Raw genomic sequence first — 18,390 nt, 5'->3', positions numbered from 1 at the left:
TTCACTATCTCTCAGAGTTTGCTCAAACTCATGTCCATTGAGTCGGTGATGCCATCCAACCATCTCATCCTCTGTCTCGCCCTTTTCCTGCCCTCGATCTTTCCCAGCATCAGGGTCTTTTTTTCCAGTAAGTTGGCTCTTCATATCAGGTGGCCAAAGTATTGGAGCTCCAGCATCAGTCCTTCCAATGAATGTTCAGCTTGATTTCCTTTAGGATTGACTGGTTTGATCTCCTTGCATTATAGTTTGAGTTCAAAGCTTTTGTTGTGCTTGATAGCAGTTTTGAGTAAAATAGATGTTAAAAAGAGTGACACCAGAGAAGACCATTCACAGTAGGGAGGTGGTACCTATGTGAGAGGCAGCTTGTGAAGGACTGGCTGAAAGAAACCACACTGGCTTCTTTCTCGCTTCTTAGTCATCATAGTAGGAAAAAAGAGGCTTTATTGTAGAAGATTATTGAAGTTGTAGAGCTCTACTTTTATTTAACTGGAAGATTAATAAATGTCTTCAAAACTTTATGCAGATGGAGTAGATAGAAGTAATTAGGCTTATTCTTTGTTGTAGAACTCTTGATCACTCTTGGCATTCTTCAGAATACTTTAAACCCGTGGATATTTTCTTTGTGTATTAATAGAGCCTGCTCTATATTTAGTACTGTTGGAGCTCAGAGCACACCTCCCCAAATAAGCCTCAATGGCATGTTGAGTTTTCTGAATTAAAGTTAGTTAAGAAAGAGCTGATGCAGGAGGGACCCTCTGACCCTCCTGTCTGTGTCTGAAAGCAGGCAGTAAATCTCCATGTGAGAGGTACCCTCCCTGGCTCCCGAGGCAGAAGGCCGCTCTCCCCAGAGACGGATTCAGGGCCCAGAAGCCTGTATGAACAAACCTGGTATCTTCTTGAATTTACTACCCAAGTGCGGACTCTGGTTAGGTTCTTCGCTAAGCACCCAACCCTGTTTCTTTGTTCTGTCAATTCCTCACAAATGTATCCTTTCCTTGTCTGAAAAGTATAAAAGCTGCCTGCTCTGGCCTACTTTCTTGGTCCTGTTTCTAGGAGACCTCCACGCACACAAACTAAAATTTCTGTTTCTCTTGTTACTCTGTGATGTTATTGTTAGTCCAGCCTGGAGTAGTCAAGGTGGGTAGAATGGGAAATTTCCTGCCCCCCAGCAGTGCTCTTTAGAGCTGACTTGATGGAGGTACTGAATGTTAACTGTCTCTGAAAGTGGCTTATACACTTCATTGTTTTATATGGTTTCTGAGGCTGGACTAAGGCACAGCTCTGAACTTTGACCTTTCTGGTTGGTTACTCAGTCACTGAGACCTGAATCAAAGCTTCATGATCCTTGTTTTAGAGAGGGCTGACAGCAGGGGGCGGGGGGTTGGAGGGGAGCGGAGGGGGGCGCAAGTTATTTTCTGGGTGAATTTCCAAGTTTAGTTGATTAATTTATACTCTGTCTCTTTCTGAAACAAAATTTGAAGTGCTTTAAAAAAAAAATGCTTTGTAGCTCATCAGAAATAACTGACTCACACTCCATGGAAGTTCTCTTTGGTTTGGAGCACAGATCAAGAAGTGGGAACCGTGCTTGCCTTTTTTTTTTTGCCCACAAAGTGTTTTTTACATTATTGAAATAGATGCCAACGTTTAGAAATCAAATATAACATGAAAATCTAGCTCGTCTTTTAAAATAGGTGGGTGTGTCCCCTTTCCCCAAGCCTGTACCAGCCATAGGCTGGAGCAGAAATGATAGGCATCCTGCTTTCCACAGCCCACACTTGGCCCAGCTTGCCACTCAGGGCACTTACTCCACGACTTCAGACATTGAGTAACTTTGAAGAGATTTGCTAAACTTAAACTATAATTTTTGTGTATAAATTTTATGTAGTCTCACAGTATACAAATTGGGGAAATGTAGTACTATTGATATCTGTAATAAAATCAAGTTACCAAGCCAAAATAAATAGATACAGCCAGATAAAATAAAAGGTGAGGGAGGGAGTTGGAGGGGAGGGAAAAGCCAGGTAGGAAAAATAAGGTGAGCACTCAGAAGTCATGCTGAGGGGTTTGTAGTGTTAAATACGGGTGGTGGCTTTGACTCCATGCTTCTTAAAGGCAAAGACAGGGAAGAGGACATGATGAATAATGTGATTTATTCTGTCCATCCTTAAGGTGAAAAGACGACACTTAGAGTACAAGTATTTATGGTCCTGAAGCTCCCAGAGCGGGTGTCTCAGTGGCCTGGGGCGCTTCAGTGGTGGTGGTTCTGTGGAAATGCACTTCACCACCACCCCTTCCCGCCGTGGTCTGGCTTCATCCAGGGGAGAAGTGTTCCCCTTCACTCCGCAGTGAGAGCACAAAGAGAAACCCCATGTGGTCAGAACTGAGCTGTGAGCATCTCTTCAATTGTCTTAACAGCAATCTGTCTTCTACCATTAGAGCAGATTCTTGTTTCTCTAGGGGATTCATGGAATGAGGAAATTGGCTGGCATTTAGGTGCCGTGTTGCACACACAAATTCTTCTCTTCATAACTCAGAGATGATAGCCAGTGCGGGCAGCGCTCCTGGCGTGAGCGGCGTGTGGGAACCGAGGTGTGGGCTGCACGGGAGGGAACCACTCTCCCGGGAAGGGCACTCACCCTGGCTTTCTCTCAACTCTCTCTCTCTGTCTCCCTCTGCTTCTGTCTCCTTCCCTCCTTCCCACTCCCCAAGCCCCCATCTCTGTGGTTGCACGTGTGTAAGCTCAGAGGCCTGCTGCTGGCTTGCTGTATCTGAGAATGGATGGTGTCTTGCCCCCAGGCAATCCTTCATGAGCTTTCTTTCTCATAATTTTACTTTAGGTGCAGATACTGGGTGACAGAGCACATGGTTATACTCTCTGTCCAGAACAGGAGATGCAGAGCTTCTGTTTTGAGAGCAAATCTGTAACCCCCATACTCAACAAAAGAATCCGAAATGCAGTACTTAGGTGCGATCTCAAAAACCAGCAGAACTGACCATAAACAGTCACTGTAAATGGGGATTTGGGTTGTCGTGGGGAGTGGAAGTCGAACAGTTTCAGTTGGGATTGTGGCTCCAAGGGTTGTGAGCTTAGTGACAAGGGCGAGTCACTCAGACTCCTTTCTCTGTTCAGTTATCTTTAAAATGGCTAGGACAGTGTTGGCTTCATGAGGCTAATGCGAAGCTTCAGTGAGATAATACAGGGAACGGTTGATGAATCGCTTAGCCTCTGTAGCTCTTTGTGTCATAAATCAAGGAGCTGAAACAGATAGGCCTAACCTACCTCCCCACAAAATTAAGTTATCAATACAGGCAGTGTTCTGAAAATGACGTTTGGAAATTAGTCTTTTTTTTTTAACTGATGTGCAACAATTTTATCATTTTTCAGAGAAACAGCACCCAGGACTATCTTCCAGAGAGTCCTGGATATCTTAAAGAAGTCTTCTCATGCCGTTGAGCTGGCCTGCAGAGATCCATCTCAAGTGGGGCATCTGGCTTCCAGTCTGCAGCTGATAACGGAATGCTTCCGATGTCTGCGGAACGCGTGTATCGAGTGTTCTGTGAACCAGAATTCAATCAGGTACTGTTCTTTCTAGTTACATACATGCCTTTGATTATATGGGCTTCCCAGCTGGCACCAGTGGTAAAGCGCCTGCCTGCCAGTGCAGGAGATACAAGAGATGCAAGAGATGTGGGTTCAGTCCCTGGGTCGGGAAGGTCCCCTAGAGCAGGGCCTGGCCACCCACTCCAGTATTCTTGCCTGGAGAATCCCATGGACAGAGGAGCCTGGCGGGCTACAGTCCATGGGCTCACAGAGAGTCAGACACGGCTGAAGCTACCTAGCACGCATGCATGCTTTGATTGTATTTCTTTGTGTCTGTGCGTGCTGGTTCTGCCGTATTGGCTTATCCAGTAGAAATGATTTTGGCATCACAGCTGCCTGTTTTTATCCAGACTCTCTCTCCACATCTTGGGGACAAGTGCTCTGAAGGACTTGGCGTGGGAGACTCTTAGATGAGTCTGTAAAGGGACAGCATGTTTAACATTAAGGTTGTTCCGTTTCATATGTTTAGAGGTATTTGGTTTTCTACATAAAAGTGATTTGAACTTATCTTTGATCCTTTGATTCTGCCTGCCTAAAGGCATATGCAGTTTAGACTTCACTTATTAGCTGTAAATCTTTTAACTAGTTTTTGTGTTTTAATTAGTTGCTCTTGTGTTTACTTTGAACAGGAAGCACGTTGTGAATTTCTGAGATGAAATTCATATCGTGAATTTCTCAGCTTTCCTTAAGATCCTGTAAACTTGCCAGCTTTACTTCCACCTAACTTACAATGTACAATTAAAATGTAATTACAGAGACGAGCAAGAGAATTGCCCTGCTCTGTTCTTGTTCTTTTACATGTTACACTCTGCTCCCGGAACTGAGCACCTTTCCTCTTTGGTTTTATGGAATCTAATTTTTATTAAAAGTTTTTACTTGAGGGGAAGTCAGAAGCCACAGAGCATGCTCACCTCTATTTCCTGCACTCGAGTGTAGACAGAGCCCAGGGGCCTTGCTGTCAGCTGCCAGGATGAGTGAAGTTGGGCTGGTGCAGAAGCCAGTAGAGGGTTTCCCTTCGCTGCCTGGACCGTCCTATACTGGAGGCTTGGATATGATTAATGAGATTCTTTAGATCAAAGGAGAAGGCGGGCGGGGTGGGGGGAGGCGAGGGTTTAACTTCAGCACAGAATTGAACATGACACCCTACGCAGATGGACGGATAGACGCAGTGACAGTCTTGGTAGCGATAGTCAGCATTGAGAAAGTGTGGCGAGTCCTGCGCTGGGGGCAGCAGGCCAGAGCCAACTTTGCTTTGTCACTTTCCGGGCAGGGGGGCCTGTAGTGGGACAGGAGGGGAAGGCGAGCCCTCAGGGGAGACTCTAACCATCTGGGGCGCCAGCTCCTGGAAGAACCATTCCTCTAGTCAGAAGTACAAGAGAGATTCAGGTCAGCCTCAACTAGAGCTGATGTTGCCAAGCCTGTCAAGGTTCAGATCTCAAGCAAAATGCATTTTTCTGATGTTTTAAGTTATTAAAGAATTAATGAAAAAGTAGGATGCTGTTAGGGCCTAGTCTTTTTATATCCTTTGTCTGAAAATTGCACTTTGTGTGGACTGGAATTACTTTTTGCCAAGGCTGTATGGAACATGGGATTTAATACAGTAGAGCAAACAATCTGAGTCATATGAAATTTCAGGAAGTACTCCGAGAAGACTGTTAAAAGCAGTTCGCCCTGCCTGTAAACATGACCCCTGTTGCTGGGGTTGCCGGGCTGCTACTGCAGAGAGCCGGAGAACAGTTCAGGCTCTGTGGTCGCTGCCGGATGGCTCGGCTTCCCACTGCAGTGTGAAAGCAGCCGTATGCTGTGCGTGAAGAGACGCACGTGCTGTGTCCAGTGAAGCCTCATTCGTGAGCGTCGAAATTTGAGTTTCATAGAATTCGCATGTCATGAAGCTGCATTTATCTTAGGCGCTGAACCGCGTTTCCCTCCAGCCCCGTATTTGAATAGAGGAGGGGCAGTGCCGTCTGCCCGCCTGGGCTCGGGGAGGGGAGAGAGGGTCCTAGCCTTTGCATGCCCACCCTGACCCTCGTCTTTAGCAGTGAATGTCTTGGCCTAATTCTGATTCATGTTGAGAAGTGAAGAATGTAGGGAGCTATATGAGGTTTTTTTTTTGCTGTTGTAACAGATTACTGCAAATATAGTAACTTAAACAGAAATTTATTATCTGACGGTTCCAGAGTTCAGAGGTCCACAACCCATTTCTCTGACCTAAAGTTAGTGTCAGCAAGTGCTGGCTCCTTCTGAGTCTCTAGCCGAGAATCCATTCTCTTGCGTATCTGTTTGAGCTTCTAGAGTCTGCCTGCTTTCCTTACTTCATGGCTCCATCTTCCCATCTTCAAAGCAACACTGTAACATCTTCTAGTCTCTCCGACTCTGACCATCTGGTGTCCCTCTGATGAGGTACATAAGGCCCACCTAGTAATTAAAGATAATCTTCCCATCTTCAAATCGTTAATTTAATCATACCTAGAAAGGTCTCTTGTATTTTCTGACCAGTTATTCTCCAACACCAGCCGGGAGTCCAACAATTCAAATCCATTCTGACCCTAACTACCTCATGTTAGTGGCGTCAGATCCCATAACTTGGTGATAACAATCTCACAGGACTGTCCCACTTGATGCCAGGTGCAAATGGGGTCCACAGGCTACATTTCTGCCCAGCCGACTGCAAACTCAAGGCTTCCCAGGGTACCCCTTAGGTTTGATAATTCAGTAGAACAACTCAGGGAAGCACTTCACATTCTGTTGCAAGTGTCCTGTAAAGGGACAGTCACATGGAAGGGATACTCAGGATGGGGCAGGGCACAGAACTTCTAGGCCTTTCCTAGGCCTGCCCGCTTCTGGACACTTTGCGGTTGAAACCTTTCCAAACTCGTTCAGGATTACTCATGGCAGTTCTGTCACATAGGCATGGCTGATTGGGTCATTGGCCAATGGTAACTGAGCTCAGTCTCCAGCTGTCTTGCCTTTCTCTGAGATGGGAGGTTGGGATTGAAGGTTTCAGCTGTCTGACCTGATCTTAAGAGTTGGTTCCTGTGGCACCAACACCACATAAGGACCTTTATAGTACATAAGGCCCACCTAGTAATTAAAGGTAATCTTCCCATCTTCAAATCATTAATTTAATCATACCTAGAAAGGTCTCTTGTATTTTCCGACCAGTTCTTATTCTCCAACACCCCTCCTGAAGCCATCTGCAGACCCAGTGATAGTCACCTAATATATTAGCATAAACTGAGGAGGGTTGAAGGGGCTTATTAGGATTAACGAGAGCCCTTCCTGTCACACAGGGACTTCAAGGATATCAGGAGCTCTGTGCCAGAAACCTGGGGACAAAGGTGAAATATATATTTATTATATCATACCTCTTTTGCCATGTGAGGTAACATTCAAAGTTTCAAGTTCAGTATGTGGACATTTTTCTGTGACCATTATTTCGCCTAGCACAGTCTATCCTTCGGCCCCTAAAGATTCATGTCCATACTATGTGCAAAATACATCATCTTATCCTGAGATCCCTCAAATTCTTGAACCGTTACAGCACCAACTCAAGTCCAAAATCTTATCTAAGTTTCTTTAGTGTCCCAAGTCTTACTGTCTGAATTATATATGGTTGAGATTCTGGGTGTGATTCACTCCGGGGCAGAATTCCTTTTTATCTTTGGGCTTGTGGAACTGGACAGCAGGTTGTCTGCTCCCAAAATACAATGGAGGAACAGGCATAGGGTAGCAGTTTTAGACATTATCCTCTAAAAAAGGAGAAAATTGAGGGAAAAGAGGAGTCATTGGTCCCAAGCAATTTTAAAATCCACTTGGGCAAACTCAGGTTTTGAGGCTTGGGAATAATCCTGTGTGGCTTGAGGCTCTGCCCTTGCCCCTACCCTCAGAGTCATCCTTCCTTTTTCTTGAAGGGTAAGGCTAACGCATGTTTTCACCCAAACAGTTTTATCAGTCTTCTTTCACTCTTTTTCTGTGCATTTCATTCACGTTGGCAGGGTTTCTACTGGTATGACATTCTTAAAAACCTGTGGGTCTCATGTGTATGTCATGGGGATTTATGCACCAGTGGGCAGTATAGAATGTGCTGTCGAGCTTTCTCAGATAACCCATCTCTATTCCTGATTTTTGCTGAGATGACCAAGGGGGATGCGGAACATGCCTGATCTCCTTAAAGAGCTCTCTGGGTGATGGAACAGTCACCTTTGGGTTCTTCCAAGTCATTAGTGAAAGGTTGTCCAGCTTTCTCTCCAGAGCACACTTTACTAACAGTGGATGTTCTAGTTTTCAGCGTCTTTTGCTATCTGGATGGACCAAGAGTTTCCCAAGTTATACCTGGCTCCCTTTTAGTCTGCTTTATCTCTACTTGCATTTTTACAGTGTGCACCAAGAGGGAATCAAGGCACACCGTCAGTATGTTGCTTGAAAATCAGCTCAGCTAAATATCCAGTTTCATCTTTTGCTAAGCTTCTGCCCTGGTAGGAAAAGGATTGCCTTTCTTCCAGTTTCCACTCCCATGTTCCTCACTTCCTCCTGGGGTCTCACTGGTGGTGCCTTCAGTGTCCACGTTTCTACCAGGGATTTGTTCAAGGTGTCTTGGCTTTTCCTGTCATGCTTCTCAAAAGTCTTCCGGCCTCTGCTTGTCGCCGAAGTCCAAAACCACTTCCGTGTATTTTTTATCTGGTAAAACAGCACCCCGTTTCTGCTACCCAAGTCCGTGTCTTGTTGCTTCTGTGACAAATTACTAAAGCTTAGTGGTTTAACACAACACAGATCTGTTATCTCACAGTTGAGGGGCTCAGAAGTCTACAGTGGGTCCGCATGGCTGAGTCCCTCCTGGAGGCTTTTCCTGGCCTTTTAAAGCTTCTAGAGGCTCCTGCATTTCTTGGTTCATGGCCACCTTCTCTGACTTTTATAAGACCCATGTGATATACTGGGGCCACCTGGTTAACCTGGGATAGTCTTTTCATCTCAAGGTCCTTGGTTTACTCACAACTGCAGAAGTCCCCTTTGCCACGTAAAGTGACACATTGACAAGTTTAGAAGATGAAGATGTGGGTACCTTGGAGGGCCATAAACCTGCCCACCATAGGAACTGTTAGCCAGTGGTCCCTGCATTCAGAGTGGGATCATCATTCAGAGTGCAGGAATGTGTCTGACTTTGTCTTTTTTGAACACCTTATACAGGAACTTGGGTACAATTGGCGTTGCTGTTGACTTGATTCTTCGTTTTCGTGAACTGCGAGTGGAACAGGACTCCCTGTTGACAGGTAACTGACAGTGTGAATCGTGGATTATTTATATCTTTGACAAGGATTTAAATACCACTGCTTTGAGTATTACATCGTTCATTAGAGCAAATGTTCTGTATATTGTGAAACAGAGAAACTTCATTATTAAATGATATTAAAGGGTGATCATAAAAGAAAGGTGTTGTAACTTCCTTGCCTCCCTTGTAGGCTGTGTCCCTCTCGGAGTCCTTGCCTTGGGGCACTTCTGCATGTGACTGCCTGTGGAGACAGGGCCTTTACAGAGAGGATTAAGATGAAGTGCGGTCACGGGTGGGCCCTAATCTGCAAGACTGGGGTCCTACAGGAAGGGGAGATTAAGACACAGACAGGTGCGGGGGACTGGGCACGTGAGAACACAGAAGATGACCATCTGCAAACCGAGGAGAGATGACTCAGGAATCCAGGCCTGCCGACCGGAAGAAGACAGATTCTTGTTCAAGCCCCTCAGTCCCTGGTGCCTTGTGAAGGCAGCCCCGGCAGAGGGAGTGTCCTCTGACACGTGTGGTGGGTCAGGCCCTCTCCTAGGTGCTGGGTGCGATCGGAACAGTGGCTATAGCACCCAGACATGTCTGTCTCCAGGGTGCTTCCGTCCCAGTGAGGGCAGCCTTGCATTACATGTATTAAGTCAGTCAGATGCATAGCATGACAGGGAAGGGAGTCAGCTCTGATTGTTAATAGCTGCTGCTGTGGGATTAAGAGGAAACCATGCTCCTTAATATGAAGACAAGAACCCCTTCCAGGCTTTGGGATGTTTTTGGTTCTTGGGCTACTTGCATCAACGCGACTCCTTTGGACAGGGGTTATTATCATAACATTATATTTTAAAAAACAGAATTTTAACAGATGATCTCTTTATGCAAAGAATTGAAATACTTGTTGGTAAACCTGTCATTTAATAAGAACGTTTCTAATGTATTAAATATCCAGTTTATAAATTGTAGTAGATTGGAGGTGAAGAAAATTCTTTTTTAGTAATAATTCAATGAATCATTACTTTTAAATGAAAAATCTCCAGCTGTATTTAAAATATGATTTGATGTATAAGTTAATTTATACAGAGTTCTTAATGCCTGTGGTTATATAAAGTGAAGCGTGCTTCTGTGAGTGTCACTGGGACGCTGCTGTGAGAAGGTAGAGAGAGAATTTGAGCTGATCATTCTTCTTCACAGGCCTGGAAACTGAGGCCCATGGGAAACAGGATGAGTGAGCTGTTGGAGGTGCTACCTGGCTTGGTTTAATTCTCATCCTCCTGTGATTTCTCAGTATTTTCATTTAAGATGCACTTGTTAAGATTCCTGCATCATTCTGTTTGATTTAGAATTCTTCCTCTGGGATGTTGTAATTATTTACTTATTTGTTTTTGATTTTATTTATGTTTTTTAAAGTTTTTTGGGGAGTGGCCCACACTACCTGGCATGTGGGATCTTAGTTCCTTGACCAGGGACCAGACTGGCACCCCCTGCATTGGAAGCCTGGGGTCTTGCCTTAACCCCTGGACCACCAGGAAAGGCCCTGTAATAATTTTTTGAACTAATTATGCAAGAATTTGCACAAAAATTGTTTGCTCTAAGTTTTTTGAAACAGCAGTAATTTTTTGAGTATTCTCAATTTGGTAGGGTGTAGGATTAGGTTGTAAAGTGTTTTAAAATGTTATGTATTTAAAAGTATTTTCGTAGCTCCATTTTATGATAAAGCAAAAGCCTCAGAGCTCAAATTAGAGGATTAAAGATCAGCAATAAAATACAGATTCCACTCCCTTGCCTGGAAAGGCAGTTATTTTTGAAGTCTGACCGGTATGGTAATCCAGACAGGGAGTTCAGAATGTACTACGTTTTGTAATTGCTGTGAAGTACGATGTGGTGGGTAGCATGTCCCTGACAGAGCGGAGGAACTGGGGTGGGCAGGAGTAGGCTTCTCTCATAATGACGGATTCCTAAATAAGACGCCCAGAGGAAGCTGCGCAAGCGCTGTGGTTAAATAACCATTGGTGAGGAGCCGGCCGCCTCCTCTGTGCTGGGGTCCCAGCCCCGCTTGCCCCTCAGAGGCCAGCTCTCCTCTCAGCACTTCCTGCTCTCCACTCCGCCGCCTGTCAGCCTCTAATAGGATGTGCTCACCTATCCTCCATCTGTCCCCTTGACCCTGTGTCCCCCTCGATCACTGTCCCTTCTCTCGGTCCCTCAGTGGCCGCGGAAGATCGGTTACTTGGTGTTTACAGTATAGGATAAAAGATTGTTCTGTCCCTTCTTCTCAGGATCAGTTTTCTGTTCCCTGGGGCAAATAGATGATCTAACAGAAAAATCTGAGGAGCCAGTTTCCAAAGCTATTAATGAACTAGTTTGCCATTGATGAATAAGCTAGTTGTTTGGTTGGTGGCTTGGCTGTTCACTGGTACTTACCAGTCAGAGAGGGTAGATCTGTGTAGGCCTGTTTGATATAAGATGCCCTGAGAGCTGCTCAGTCTAGGTAGCTGCAGTTGTATCAGCCAATTACTGTCTTTCTTGCTGCTGGGACAGGCACATGGCGTAGCTCACCGCTTTAAAGTGAACAGTGGTTGCGCTTAGTGCTTCGGCAGTGTTGCTCACCGCCACCTCTGTCTGACTGGAAGGTTCTCCTCACCCCAGAGATGGAGCCCAGGCCCCCGAGAGGCCGCTCCCCGCTCCCTGCTCCTGGCCACCACCATTCTGCGTTTTGTCGCTATGGGTTTGCCAAGTCTGGGTTTTTCATATAAATGGAATCATAGAATTATGTGACCTTTTTTGCCTGCTTTTTCACTTAGCATAATGGTTTTTGAGGTTCATCCACATTGAGCATGTGTCAGAGCTTCGTGTATTTTTATGACTGAGTGATACTCCGTTGTGTGCACAGACCACATTTTTGTTCGTCTGTTCATTCATTGTCTCCATGGTTTGACTCTTGGGCCACTCTTTGGCTATTTAGAATAGCGCTGCCATGAACATGCGTGTATGTGGATTTATCTGAGTATCTGTTTTTTTTTCAGTTTTTTTGAGTATATACCTAGGAGTGGAATTGGTACATCAATTTTATATTTAAATCTTTAAGAAACTGCCAGACTTTTCCATAGCAGCTGATGCTTTTATACTTTCACCAACAAGGTTCCAGTTTCTCCACATCCTTGCTGACATTTGTTTTCCTTTCTTTGGATTATAGTCATCCTTGTGGGTGTGAAGTGGTATCTCATTGTGGTTTTGATTTGCGTTTCCCTAATGACTAACAGTGTTGAACATCTTCTCATGTGCTTTTTGGTTATTTATAAATCTTTGGGGAACTGTCTATTCAGATTCTTTGCCCAGTTTTTAATTGGGCTGTTAAATTTCGCTGTCAGGTTGTGAGAGCTATTTATTTATTGTGGATACTAGAAGTTATGTTGAATCTGTAGACCCACTTGGGGAGAATTGCCATCTTAACGATACTGAGTGTTCTGGTCCACGAGTGTGGGACATCTCTCCCATTTGTTTAGGTCTCCTTTAGTTTTTCAGTTGTGTCAATTTCAAGTAGATAACTTGTGTTTATTAATGGAGTTGGAAGGATATTACTGAGGCAGGGAGGAGAATGGAAGTGATGTTTCTCAAGCGTTCTTGAAAGAGGCAGCCAGTGATGTTAATGAATCTTATTTGGAATTCAAGAATGAAACTTTGGTGGCACAATGAAACTTAAAACACATTTTATAGTGCATAAGTTCAAACCTAGTACAGATCTTTTTTTAAAAAGTGTTCTAGCTCCTAATACAGCGCCTGTACTATCTTCTGATTCTTTTTCTGTGAGAACCTTATTCTTCATAGATTTTTAGCTGGATATTGGTGCCAGAGTTTTGTTACCGCTCTTGAGGTAAGAACTATAATTACGTTGTCAAAATAATATTTAGAGTATTATTTTCAGAGAATAATTGCAGTGGTGTGACGAATATCTTATGCTCATCAAATTTTATGTAAACATAGACATGAGTTATTTTAATTGAGTTATTGGTGTTGTTTTTGGCCTTTGTTCTTCCCTAATCTATAAAAATAATGTTGGGCTTTTTGAGGGGCTTTGTAACATTTGCAGTATTTACATAAAGATCAGTTGATAAGCTGTTTGGTAAAAGTAAACTGTCATTTGTACTTGCCTTGAGTTTTCTTTTCTTGTTTCTAGGATGTCTTTAAACCTTTTCCTTCCCAGAATTGTGTTCTGATTCAGAGAGCTAATTTTTAGTTGCCTGATGAGTTGTTGGGTTCATTGGCTTTCAGACTAACTTATATTGTTGGCTCTTCTTGTGTGTGTGAAAATTTTACTAGGATTTCAGTGTTAATATTCTGAAATATTCAGAAGAAATATTAGTGTCATTTTAAACTATGACAAGATAAAAATGAAGATTTTTTTATTATGAACATTTTATAAAATTTTATTATAGAGTAATTTTTTTAAATACATAAATTTTTAAAAGGCCTTAATATGCATCTCTGGATTTATCATCAAAACAATTTTTCATCTGATTCCAAAGAGGATTAGGCAAAAAAAAAACACAAAAAACTGGAGAAACAGGATTTACTCCCTAGCTTATCCCTCTGTCCAGTAATTTCTCCTTATTTAATTTCTATAAGAATTTATCTTTTTGTCCAAATCTGACAAATAATGTATGCCAGCACCCTTTTTCCATCCCGTGGCAGGTCATGAGCCAGTCAGGCACTCTTCTTGGAGGACTTGTAGAGTAACTTTTAAAAGCTCAGAAAAGAAGAATCATCGTCGTCTGTGCAGGCTGCGTTAGACACTGTTTGCCAGTCGTCTTCGCTGGTTGTGTGTAGGGTGTGAACGTGTGCTTGCAGTCTTGCATCCTGCTTTATTTTAGATTAAATGTTAACTTAATTCAGTTTTGAGGGTCCTGCTTCAGCATTTTGTTTGCATAGATTTTTTTTCTCAGTGTTTTGCTTTTGGGCCACAGTTTCACAAGTCTTCTTTGAGCGGCCAGTTGTCGCGTTTCTCTGAGTAAGTGACTAGCACGGACTGCTCGCACGCCTGAGCTGTCTCCATCTTCACAGCTGCTCTGCCTCTGAGGTGCTGGAGCAGCAGTGACGGGCTTGAAGGGAAGCCTGGGTTTCGGGAGCCTGCGGACAGAGCCCCGCGTGCCCAGCAGAGCAAGGGTCTAGAAGGGTGGAGGCCTGCAAGTCCTCTGCCCTTGAAAATGTCCCCTGGTCGCTGCCTGGTGGGATTTCCTTTAAGGGAGCAGGGCCTTGGTCTCCTCCCAGCTTCTGCTGTGGCTCCTTCCCGACGAGCTGCTCCCGGTCCCTGGGAAGAGCTGCAGCATGTTCTCAGCCGTCCTGCTCCTGCCACTTGTGGGCGTGGGGGCCCGGGCTGGGGGCCCGCCCTTCCGAGCTCTGGTGACTGCACAGAGGGATGATGCTGCCCCCGAGTCTGCGGGGGTGTTGTGGGGTTGAGTGTGATGATGCAGACAGAACGCGGGTGTCCGCTCTTGGGAAACAGCGCGTGCCTGTCAGCACTGTCGCCTCTGGCCTCCCGCCTAGGCTCTCGAGGCTGTGTTCATGCCTGTGTTCCTTCCTCAGGAGTGTCCCGCTCTGGTTTCACTCAGGGTCTTGACCTTCCACTCTGCCTGTATGGGCCGCCTGGCCCCAAGGGAGCCACCTTGAGAACAGCCACTGACCCTGCTGCGTGGGTGCCGGGCAGGCGGAGCTGGGGCCTGTGAGGCACTGGCCTGTGGTCTCAGGTGTGAGCCGAGGCGGGGCTGGGGCAGGGGTGGGCATGCAGGCGTCCATGGCAGTGTCTGTGACCGCAGACTGCACACCAGGATCGGGTGCCCGTGGGAAGTGGCTGGCTGTCTGCCCTCCTTGGTGTGCAGTCCAGGGTGGCAGCCAGTATGGACCAGGGCCCTGGGTTGTTGCTGACCTGGACCATGTGCTTGACCACTGTGCCTCCATGTCTTCACCCATAAAATGGAGATGACGACACCTGCCATATGGTGGAAGTTATAATAAATAAGAATCTATGTAAAATAAAGCACTTAGAATGGTGTGAGTTGCATTAGTGATTGTCCAGTGTTAGGCGCTGCTCTGGTTCCGAGGCTGTCATTACGCAGCTTTGAGCTTAGCCATCTGTGCTGTTCGGTGTTGCTGGGATAAGAGGTGTCCACAAACTCGTGTCTCCTCTGTGTTCTGTGAGGTTCAGCCAGCGGAGGGTCTTGTGGGTGAGTGGAAGCAGCAGGAAGGAGAGCGACTGCTCCCCACTCGTGTCTCCCTTGAACGGCCCCCTTTCCATCTCCCTTCCCCCAGGAGCCTTTTGGTTTTCCCTCTGAGACACCTGTCAGCCAGCCTGGCCCTTGCTGAGGGCCCCCGCTCAGGGAGGTCTGGGCCCCCTGTGCTGAGCCCCCAGGCTCCTGGGTGCTCAGAGCCTCACCCCCTCCCCTTGGGCCTCCAGTTTTAAGGGTGGTGAGTGGTGGTTTCCTGTAGCCTTAACCTCCGTGTTACCTCAGTCTTGCCTTTTTAGTTTAACTAATGGCCACATATTAAATTTTCTTTGTTAAAGGATAGTTTGGCTTCTTTGTCTGATGACACGGTCCTGGCGTGTTGAGCTGTGTGTGTTTTCCAAGGCTGTGCCTGACGACACCTTTTCTTGCTCCCCTTTCCCTTCCTCCCTGCTGCCTGGGCCCCTCTTGCCATCTCTGCACCAGCTGGGGTGCAACCAGGAGATGGAAACCACACTGCAGTTTGAATAGGGAAAATTTAAAAGAAAGAATTACTAACTATAACAAAGGCTTGAAATAACAAGGGATTGACTACTAAGAAGTAAGGAGAATGCCAAAGAACATAGGAATTGCACATAGGAGAAGCGGCCAGGGCCCCAAGGCTGAGATGAGTGTCTCAGGAAGAGGCTCCTCGCTCCCCGCCCCGCTGCCCCCCCAGGTCTGAGATCCAGGCCTCCTTGCGGAGGGTGCGGTATAGGGGGACATCGTCCACAGGCTGCTTCCAGAACATGGAACTGGCTTCGAAGCATCCTGAAGAAGCTCCTGCTGCTGGCTTCTGCTGGTTGTCCTGCTATGCGGGAGCACGTCGCTAGAGAAGCGGTTCCTGCAGGAGATGAGCCCAGAGAAGCAGGAGAAGCCTGGCCAGAGGATGACCCCAGAACCAGCGGGGAAATCTCCCTTTCCCACAGGGCAGGCTGGGCCAGCTGATGGAGGAGGCGTCTGAAGGCCTGCCTTTATGTCTGCAGAGCAGGGCGAGAAGCTAAGAGGCAGCAGTTGGTAGCTGGTTCTCAGGCAGAAATAATTTAAATGTACTTTGTTCACTGGTGTAAAGGACTTCGGAGAACCTTTAGTTCCTAGTGCACTGCGTTCTCATGAACGCTTTGTTATTTTCTAACTGAAATTTTTGCCAGTCTGGTGTGTGTAGTTCAGTCTTGTGGTTTTCCCATGGGCTCGAGTGCCTTTTCTTGTATACGTATGTGTATGTAGACACATGGACTTCCGGGTGGCTCAACGGTAAAGAATCTGCCTGCCAAGCAGGAGATGTGGATTTGATGATCCCCTGGAGAAGGCAATGGCAGCCCACTCCAATATTCTTGCCTGGGCAATCTCATGGACAGAGGAGCCTGGCGGGCTGCAGTCCATGGGCTTGTAAAGAGCTGGACATGACTTAGCGCCTGAACAGCAATAACATGTATACACATATATGTTCTGTGGATTTGGACAGATGTGGAGCACATGTGTCCATCATTGTAACATCATACAGAGAAGTTTCACTGCCCTAAAGACCCTCTGTGCTCTGCCTGTTCACACCTCCTCCTGGCCCCTGACCCCTGGCGGCCACTTGTCTTCTCACTGTCTCCATAGTTTTGCCTTTTCCGGAATGTTGTAGAGTTGGACTCACGCAGTTTGTAGCCTTTTCAGATTGGCTTTTCGTGTGGTATTTAATGTTCCTTTTCATAGCTTGGTCGCTCATTTCTTCCTAGTGCTAAATAATACTCCATTGTCTGGGTGGACCTCAGTTTATTTATCCATTCGCCTACTGAAGGGACATCTTGGCTGCTTCCAGGTGTTGGCAGTTAGGAGTAAAGTTGCTGTAAACATTCATGTGCAGGGTTTTGTACGGACATAAATTTTCATTTACTTTGGGTAAATACCACGGAGTGCGATTGCCGAGTTGTGTGCTAAGAGTTTTTTTGGGTTTGTAAGGAGCCACCAGACTGTCTCACGAAGTGGCTGCGTGAGTCTCATCCCCACCCACAGTGAACCGGAGTCCTCCCGCTCCACGTCCTCGCCTGCACTTGACAGCGGGCTGGGTTTTGTCCAGAATTCTGCAGTTTTATTTGTTGAAATAGTCTAAATATGTCAACTAGGTGGTTATTAAATCTTCCTCAAATCTTCTAAATATGCTGATCATTTTGTCTGCTTGTTTTATAATTTACTGGGAAAAATATATTGTTATTGCTGAATTTAACTGAATTTTTCTCTTTGCTCTATACTTTTGTCCATTTTTCTTTTATATATATTTGAAACCATATTATTAGATGATTCCAATTTAAAATTATGCCTTTTTGATAAATTAATTCTGAAATGACTTTTTAGAAAACCGTCTAATAATGCTTTTTGCCTTAAAGTTCATTATGTCTGATTTTAAGTGGTGTATGACTACCTTTGTAGGCTAGTATTTGCCTTATATATCTTTTCACCATTCTTTAACCATCAGTATTTCTGTAGCTTTGTATTTTACATGTATGTTTTAAATTCAGTCTCAGGGTAACTGTTTCAGTTGGAACACATATTCCAGTGATATTTAGTGTGATTACAGGTAAATTTGTGCCTACAGTTACAGTCTTTTTTAAAAGTTAATTAATTTTGTATAAGAATATTGTTTTGGTGAGGGCCTTCCTGGTGGCTCAGCAGTAAAGAAGCCACCTGCCAATGAAGGGGACTCAGATTTGATCCCCTGGAGAAGGAGTGGCAACCCACTCCAGTATTCTTGCCTGGGAAATGCCATGGACAGGGGAGCCTGGTGGGCTATAGTCTGTGGGGTCACAGAGTCAGGCATGACTTAGGGACTAAACAGCAGCATCATGTGTTGTTTTGGTAAGATATTTTAATGTCAACGTCATGCCCAAAGTTTCACTGTGGTGAGAGACTTTCATAGTTGAGAGACGCTAACAGAAACTTCTTGTTGAATAACATGAGGAGTATTTCCTTTCAGGATATATTCCATCACAAATCTGTTTTGCTCTTGTCACCCCTCAGCATTTCGCTGTGGCCTGCAGTTTCTAGGCAACATCGCCTCCCGGAATGAAGACTCCCAGTCTGTTGTTTGGATGCATGCATTCCCAGAGCTCTTCTTGTGAGTATATTGACAAGAATTTTTCTGACTTCTGAGAAGGTTGTAGTTACATCAGTCCATTTATGTGAAGTTCCAAAACAGGAAGAGCTAACCTTGGTAATAGAACTCAGGGCAGCAGTTGCCCTTGGCAGATGGTGGCGGGTTTGGTAACTGCTGGGAGAAGGCGTGAGGG

General features: G+C 45.4%; 1 protein-coding gene across 1 annotated transcript in view; it reads left to right on the top strand.

Moving 5' to 3' along the window:
- Window positions 1-18,390, top strand: part of ATXN10 (ataxin 10) — a 146,505-nt gene that overhangs the window by 22,810 nt on the left and 105,305 nt on the right. The window contains exons 2-4 of the mRNA XM_040234548.1: window positions 3,386-3,577; window positions 8,786-8,868; window positions 18,122-18,218. Coding sequence (XP_040090482.1) covers window positions 3,386-3,577; window positions 8,786-8,868; window positions 18,122-18,218 — 372 coding nt within the window. The remainder of the gene's footprint in view (window positions 1-3,385; window positions 3,578-8,785; window positions 8,869-18,121; window positions 18,219-18,390) is intronic.

This window comes from Oryx dammah, unplaced genomic scaffold, assembly GCF_014754425.2.
Source record: "Oryx dammah isolate SB20612 unplaced genomic scaffold, SCBI_Odam_1.1 HiC_scaffold_29, whole genome shotgun sequence".
Taxonomy (NCBI): domain Eukaryota; kingdom Metazoa; phylum Chordata; class Mammalia; order Artiodactyla; family Bovidae; genus Oryx; species Oryx dammah.
Note: the sequence above shows the minus strand (reverse complement) of the source record. Positions and strands in the feature narration are given on the sequence as shown.